General features: G+C 42.3%; 1 protein-coding gene across 1 annotated transcript in view; it reads right to left on the reverse strand.

Moving 5' to 3' along the window:
- cbfa2t2 (CBFA2/RUNX1 partner transcriptional co-repressor 2) overlaps positions 1-8206 on the reverse strand; it is a 34687-nt gene extending 26481 nt beyond the window's left edge. Inside the window, exon 1 of the mRNA XM_031740441.2 lies at positions 7935-8206. Within this exon, the coding sequence (XP_031596301.1) occupies positions 7935-7962 (28 nt within the window). The 5' untranslated portion in view covers positions 7963-8206. The remainder of the gene's footprint in view (positions 1-7934) is intronic.
- Positions 8207-8461: the final 255 nt, after the last annotated feature.

Raw genomic sequence — 8461 nt, forward strand, 5'->3', positions numbered from 1 at the left:
AAATGGCTAATCTGTACACATTTTCAACCTATCTAAACTTATCTGTCCTTCTGTTGGTGTCCCCGACTGTTTGTGAATCAGTTATCTAAGCTTGACCACTTTATTGGGCCCACCTGTGGCCTAGCAACAGTCTGACTGCAATTTGTCCAGAAATTACATAGTCTGATTTGTGCAGCAGTATTGTATGGCCCTTAAACCTCATAAAAGAAGGTGTAAGTGATGTGTTTCTGTATCATGCTTCAAGCACTACCACCTAAAATGTCAAATATGACTTAATAAATACTTTACTACGAGACGGTTTTATAATTCTATTGACTTAAATTTTGGGTAGTGCTAGCAGGAAGTCTTTCCTAATTGTAAATGCTCAAATTTAACACTAAATTGAACTCAAACTGAAAGGAAGGCACATGCATGCTCTCTGGCTCTCTTGCAAAAAAGCTATGCATACAGATGGCTCAGTTAGACTGAGCTGCAGATGCGTTTGTGTACAGAGCTGTTCCCTTCAAAACTTCCCGTACCAACAGATTTTCACTCCCAACTCATGGCATTACTGAAACTTGCTGAAGAACTCCCTCTCTGTTATATTACAGCACAAAGGGGAACCCCTTTAGCGAATTATCTGATGCATCATGTGCAGATATGCAAAGCACAGATACAGTACATCTGTGTAGGAGGTGTCTGTCCAAGGAGCTTGGAAAGAAAAGCAACTGGACTACTTTAAGTCCAGTCTTACAGACTTAAATATGTCCAGCCGCTTTTCTTTCCAAGCTCCTTGCATCACAGATATGGTTTTACAGTCTTTTTTGCCTGATAAAGAAGGAGAACAACCACAAAATGTGAACTTTTTAAAAAAATGCTGCACTGTTTAAAGTGGTAAAGAGTGAAATGCTGAGTGCATTTACAGCATAATATAGGAACAAATCAGTCTGAACATGTGAAATATGACATACACATTGTCTGCATTTCAACTGTATTGAGTTTTTAGGGAATTTCCAACGGGATGTGTTTGTTGGTCAGTTATGGTCACACAGTTTAGATGAAAGGCAAAAGAGAAGAGAAATGTTTTAATTATCATTATTAGTTTGAACAAGGATATACCGACTCCCTCAAGACTTGTTCAAAGCTCATCCATCAAGACATTAAGAACAAACGGGTGACTGGTCAGGAGGGGTCCCACGTTGCTCTTACACAAAACAACTAGCGACTGGTACTTTACCCCCTCCCGACATCCCACAAGCTCAAACACGCCTCTCCCTTCACCTCTTCCCCCGGTCTACGGACCTGCCCTCACCCCACTCTGTCCTTCCATTCAAAGACTATTGTGCCCTCCTTTTCAGTCATCCTCATATCACCCATAACAAATGAGCCCCGTATTTTCTTCTTTCCCCTCCTCTTCTCCCCCCCACTTTCTTTTATTTTTTTCCCTTTCTCTAACTCGCTCTCTTTCTCTCCTTCACTCAGTGCCGATGAAAGGCAGGCATTGAGCCGGCAGTGGCATTCCAAAACCTCAGGCCTCGGCTCCACTGTGTCTGGCTATTCAACACTGCTGGGAGCCATTAGTTTAAGTAAGGCCTGACCCGCCTGCTCACCCACGGAAAACCATCACATCTCCTATTACACTCCACGCACGGAGGGGAGACACAAAGCTGCTCTTTGGGTGCGACAAGTGTGTTTAAGAGAGCAAAACAAGATGGAGACGAACAGAGACGAGAAAGTGTAAGAAGTGGGAGATTCACGCATAAGTGTGTGTTTATGAGTGAGAGGGAAAGTAAGTGAGAAAGTGCTTGTGTGTTGGTATGAGGGAGAGTGAGAGAGTGGCTGCATGTGTGCTTGAAATTTATGAGCGGTGGGTCACACGCTCGCTTGGCTGCATCTTCCTAAAGTTTCCACACAGCAAAGCCAAGTGCATAGCCAGACGCCAAACCCTTCTCACCAATAACGCCGCTTAAACGATATTCAACAACCACACACTTTTCAAAGTCTCTCCAGCTGCTCTCTTGTTTAACTTATGTAGCAGATTCCCTGTCGGGGATATCCATCTATGGCGCTTATAGTTAAATCTTTAAATGCAGCAATATTGCTAATTGGAAAATGATACCGCAGATCAGAAGTTGCTCTGCGTTGCCAGCCTCACCCAATTGTCGGCACATAAACATGAATAGCTCTCATAAACAACTCCATGTTTGGGAGACGTTTTGTGTTAAAAGAGTGTGCGCTTGCTAAAACTTGGACAAGCCCACACACAGATGTAACATATACAGTGAGTAACTACATTCTGCACATTCCTTTAAGGACAACAGGATATACTTTAGTGGCAGTTTTGTTTAAAGCAGGGAACGAATAACAGAAAAGTTTTGTTTTTTTCCACATCTGAAATTCATCATTTATATAATATGTAATTATTTCTTTGCAAAGGACGTCGCTTCAAGAGGACAAACCTGAACCTCCAAACCATTCATCTTCTCTGCTCATTAATAGCAGTCACACACACACAAAAAAACTGTCATAACAGAAGATTTCCTTTTGATGAATTAAAATGTCCAAAGGTTTAGTTTTAGCAACCTTCTCTCAATTTCACTGAGCTCTAGAAATAGCATGAATATCACTCTGTTTTCAGTATAGTAGTCCCACACGTCAGTGCTATCACCGATTCAGTTAAATGCACACTGCCGTGAGCTGAGCCGAACAGTTGTTTTTTTCTATAAGGTATACGATGACAACAACACCTATGATTTAATGTTACTTTAGACTGTTTTTGTACCTGATGTGTGAAGTTCCCTGCTACCAGCAGGTCATTCTCTATGAACCTTATATCTCTCTTTCTCTCCCCGAGGCTGCAGGAGCAGCTGTGTTGTTCTCTTCCCTGGCGATGGCCACACCTGTGATCTGCAGGTGGTTCATCTGGCAGTGGAGCCGGGAACACCTGGCCTGGCTGAGATAGAGCCTCCAGGCTTTACTTTCAGTGTGTGTTTGTGTGTGCGTAATAGTGTTTGGGATTTCTGAAGGGCTCAATTAAAGCTGAGGGAAGATAACGGCTGGCTTTGCTAACACACACCCACGCACACATTCAGGGGCATGTGTTGGCATTTCCCTAGGTTAAGCCTCAGGGATGTTTGGACTTGTCAATGTTGCAGTATAATCTTCAGACGTGTCTGCTGAAGACTAATAGAATGACGGTAGTATTTACAGTTTTGCTCGGTATGATTCTTTTTCTTTTAAAGATATAACAAACAAAGCCAAACCTCCTCTTGCTTTCCCAACCGTCATGCTAAATCTTGTGAGCCAAGTCCCCTAAATATCCCAGCGAACAATAGGGGACTGTGGCATCACCTGCTTTTCCGTTGCTTTGCATACTCACTGCGGGTATGACATCTTGCTACAGTACTCTGCTGGGACAAACAAGCAAAGACAATAAGCAGAGACACCAGCTGAGGACAAGATAATAAACAGTTGCACCGAGAACATGTTGAGAGCAAGCACAGGCAGTCTACAATACAAGTTTGTGTATGTGTCTGTGATTAGCAGGCAAGGAATCAGAGTGAGGACACATGAGGTGAACTTGACAAAATTCATAAAATTCACAGAGGAAAAGAACAGCTTGAGAGTTATATTGACTTTGGCAAAAATCACACATTCAGTGTTGCATTCACTGCATGCGTGTGTGCGCGTCGAATATGAAAAGAATATCGGGCCAAGGCTTTACATCATCTCCATTCAACTATTTGTCACGGGAAGAAGTGATATACTGGGTCAGACACAAGCTTGCACATGCTTACCATAAACACTACACATGTTACAGCTGACAATTACTGATTATTTTGATGTATTACTGGAATATACAAACAAACAAAACAAGACTTAAGGAATTTATTCATATTAAAAAAATGTTTCAGAAGTGACAAATTCAACAGGGGGAAAGGAGATTGGTTTTAAAAGCTGCGATATTGCTTTTTCATCTTGTCAGACCCTGCACTGTGTTTTCTCACATGAGTCTTCAATAATAACTCATACACAGCTGGATGTCAGCTTTCTTCTGGCCAGTGACAGGCCAGCTGCAGCTGTGTTGAGCTGGACTCAACACAGTAGACCAGACAGATGAGTGCGGATGGAAAGAGGGAAAAAAGGCCAAATAAATAGAGGAAAAGGGGACAGAAACATAGGGAGGGAAGAGAGGGAACAAAGAAAGGATGGATGGAAGGAGAGAGAAACATGAGACAGAAACAGGAGGTGAGAAAGGAGAGCCCAAGTAACCCTGGAAGGCGTGGAGAAAAGGGTAACCAATGCTAACTCCTCTTTGTCTGAGCCAAGTGGGAAATGATGGAAGGGGGTGAAAGGCATGAGAAGTGGGAACAGAGAGACAGGCATTAAGAAAGCATAATGTGGTAATACGTTTCTTTCACTTGCTTTTCTTTTTTTTCTCTGCCAGATCGCTCTGAAGTGACTGGACACTTTTGTTCCCAGCCAGTGTCCCTCCACTTAAAGTCGACAAACAAATAAATGCCTGTGCACAACCGCAGGACTTGAATCTCTTCCTCCAAAATGGTAAAGGATGCTTGTTTTTTGTTTTTTTTGAGTTTTTTTTTTTTTTTTACACGATAATTTAAAGGAAAGACTGTTAACAGATGAACACACAAAAGAGAAAGAGGCTTTAGTCCCTTTTGGCCGAGTCCTTCAAAAGCCATATAACAAATATGCAAAACCACTCTCAAATCCTGCAAGCCGCCTTTTTGGAATAGTCAAATGTGTCAAAGCGATGTTTACGCTACCAGTGACACCTGAGTACAGAGGTCATGGCGGTGGTTGGCAGTATAACAAAATGAGCGTATTAACAACACTCAGGAGCCAAGCTGAGACCTGCAATCAAGACTGAAAGGCACAGCTGGGTTATCTTTCAAAGGTGGAGAAGTGATGTTTTGTTAGAAGAGTAGACGAGCACGGACACTCTTAATATCCCCCGTCTCCTGTACGCCTGCTATTTCTGAGGATTGTTATTGCCGGGTGATCCTCAGTGCAAGATCACATCTGGATCCTATTGTCTCAGCCGCTCTGTGCAGTACCGCACAGCAACAAGAAACAGCTGTGCAAAACTGGCTTCAATTAGCCTCACATTCTCCCTGACAGTTAATCCCTTTCTACTCCCATTCTCTCACTGTTTTGTTCCTTTAACTGTTAGGTCACTTCTGTCTTTCTTCCCCCCCCGTTTTTTTCAAACCTTTGCTTCAGGTTGCCACACTGTCTGAAGTAATAGACATGGGATCACAGAGGGTTGAATTGGAAACAGACAACGGGACAGAAAAGCTCAGAGGTCTCACGAAACATAAAACATGACAAATCCCATCTGTTTAAATAGACTGATGATGCAGTTTGCAGCGGTTTAGGCTGCAGAGATGATATATTTTCATTTCCTGTAAGAAGGGAGTGAATTCTGTTTATTACAGTCAGAGTTCATTTCAATCTTTGACTACAATTTTCACTGCAAATGACGATTAGCACTAGATATATGGCACTTGCAATTAAAGTCTATTCAAATTGTCTATTCAGATTATTACTCAGACAGATGGTGCCAGAATCTTAGCTGTGTATGACACATTTGCCAAATCGGGCTACAAAGTAACCCGATAAATCCAGACTTTAAACATCTCTTTAACCGCTAAAACCACACTTAGCAAACACTCCAGTGTGATCCAGCAGTGGAACATGCCGAATAAAATGTTGTCGCTCACAAGTAATTAATCAAACTCAGCTAAACTCAAACTTGTTTAATTGCCCACAGTCTTGACTCAGCTGAACTGCAAGCAATCCAGCTCAGAACGGTCCTGTGATAGGAAATGGGAGCCAGATTTAAGGCAATGGAGTCGATCTGATGGGCTTGATGAGCAAATCTGCAAGGTTCTGCAGTCATTGTAGCCTTGGGGCCTGAGTAAAATACTAACAGGTGGTAGTGCTGGTTGAAAAGACCCACGCAGAGACCAGAGGGAGTGAGAAGGATACTGGGCTCACAGCCTGACACACAAAACACACACGCACACCCAAGTACATGCATTATATAAAAACACAGCCAACCACATGCATGACACACAGCCTTACAAGCTACAAGCATTTATAACACACTGGGAAAAAATATTTTCACACATTACAAGATACATAACGCATAATGCAGACACAACTGCATGCAAGCTATCAGTCTACACAGACAAGAAACAGTGCAGGGGTGACTCGAAAGCTCTGCAGGCACCTTTCTCTACCTCCAGGACGGGGAAATTCTCCCACATGGCAAAACACTAAGGGCCCACGTCTGGCAATGCTAACAGCCCACTCAAGCCAAAACCAATTAAAAGTCTCTAATTCAAACCTGCAGGGCCCCTTTGTCGTTTATTTCCCTTTTTAATGTCAGAGGATTGGAATCTGACTCTGTACCCCAGCCCAAAGAGAACAAGAGAAGGAGGAGAATAATCTGAGTTGAAGATTATCCATATGTTTTCAAGTAGAGTTAATTAAATCAAGAGAGAATGGAAATGATCAACTATGGTGTAGCAATGTTGAAACAAATGCTCTTCAGTACATTTTTTCCCAGTGAACTTAGAACATCCATCCTTCCCAGAGGGCTTTTTAGTTTTCTGCATAGCATCAAATTACTCTAACTAAACAGCAATTACGGTAAAACAGAAGAGTACCCACATTTTATCCTTTCTGATTTAAGAGTGGAACCAAATTTTCCAAAACAATAATCACTTTCAAATCCAGCATCCATCATGTATGTAGTTTTGCATTAGAGTACACACTCTGCTGCTCCCTGGTGGCCGTTGTCACTCTGTCATCATCATTACCACTCTCACCACCAAAACATCAGCATCTTATTAAGTTGATGTGTTTGTCATCTGATTATTTGTTATTCTGTGGTGAGAAAGAGACCAAATGGAGTCCTCACAGGGGGTCACAGCAACACATGTCCAGAGTCAAGCCTTCAGGCTCCGCTGACCCCACTTGCATCATATGTTGGTCACAATTGTTTCAACAGAAGATGCCAGACTCTTTATTGTGGTTCTCACATGTGGACTACTGAGCAACTAAGTGATGCTATAAATCCAGCGTTTAAACACATCCATTCCCATCAAATCCACACTTAGCAGCACGCATAAGTGGGATACAGTCACACCACAGTCAAGCTGCCTTGCATGGCTGTATTATTGACCCTCAGTGTCAGCAGTACAGCAGGAAGAAACTACAGGCAAAGAGGAAAAAAAACCCTCCTCCTGGCATAAAGCAGGAGCTCCAGCCTGGCTTCACACCGCCTGGTGTTTTTGTCTTGAAAAGCTGTAAACTCCAGATGGTGGAAAGAGAGGAAAAAAACTTAGTCTGGTGGATTAAGGGCTTCAAATCCTCCACTGAAAAGACACATAGACCACAAGCTGCTATTCAATCAAATGGGAGCATAATAGCCGTGTTGTGGGGGATATATAAGGGATAATGCATCCAACAGAGTATGTGTTATGCATAGTTTATTCACTCTCTTTAATGGATCGTAATGAGCGTAAGATCTTACCAGACAAAGGGATAACTGAGTTTTTGTTTGCTCATCATAATGATTTGATGTAATGTGAAGTAACACATTCAAAAGGTGTTTTTCCGAAGACTCAGCCTCCCCTCTGAGAGAAACTCTGATAACAATACTCTTTCCCTCAAATATTAAGTAGATAAAGTTCTGCTTTATTTTCATTAGGAGGCAAAGACGTCTCTTTAACTGAGATCCTGGATTCTTAATTATGTAACGCGAGAATAGGACATACCGGCCATTTGTTCAACAGTATGCATAAGAGCGCAGGTGCAAAAAAATCAGGAACACACCTGTAAATATTCACTATATCAGATAAAAGATCACATAGTCACACAGGATGCTTTTCAATATTGAATAAATACATTAAAGGTTTACTTACAAGTTAAAGCACTCGGCATTCCGACCATGCCCTTCGTCTTTATGAGTTTTCTTGCTCTTGGCGGAATGTTGGTTGGCGCTTCTTTTCAAGCACTTTCTCTCGCTTATTTTTTGGCAGACCGTCCTCCAAACCAAACACCTTCTAGACACTTTCGAATTATGAAAAAACAATGAAGCACGATCTGCCGGAGACAATCGATCCAGTCCAACGCCAGGCATCAGGTACGTTTTCTCAAACGCAACAGAGAATATCTGAGTGGGCGGTACTAATTGTAAGCATTTAAGCAGAAAGCCAATAACGCTCGTTTGCAGCAGGGAAACAATGATTAACTCCCAGCGGCAACAATAGGACACCAGTTCAGCTCGCATAATCCTCCTCACAGCAGACACACTTCCATTGCCTTGAGCGAAGTCGTTTACGACCTCAACTTGTTGGTGTATTGATTTTGTTTTTCATAGCCTAAATCTATTGCTCGGAAAGCTTTCACAAATTGTCACTGAGACGAGCAAAGACGAGAGAACTATAGT

This window comes from Oreochromis aureus, linkage group 5 (assembly GCF_013358895.1).
Source record: "Oreochromis aureus strain Israel breed Guangdong linkage group 5, ZZ_aureus, whole genome shotgun sequence".
NCBI classification, from domain to species: domain Eukaryota; kingdom Metazoa; phylum Chordata; class Actinopteri; order Cichliformes; family Cichlidae; genus Oreochromis; species Oreochromis aureus.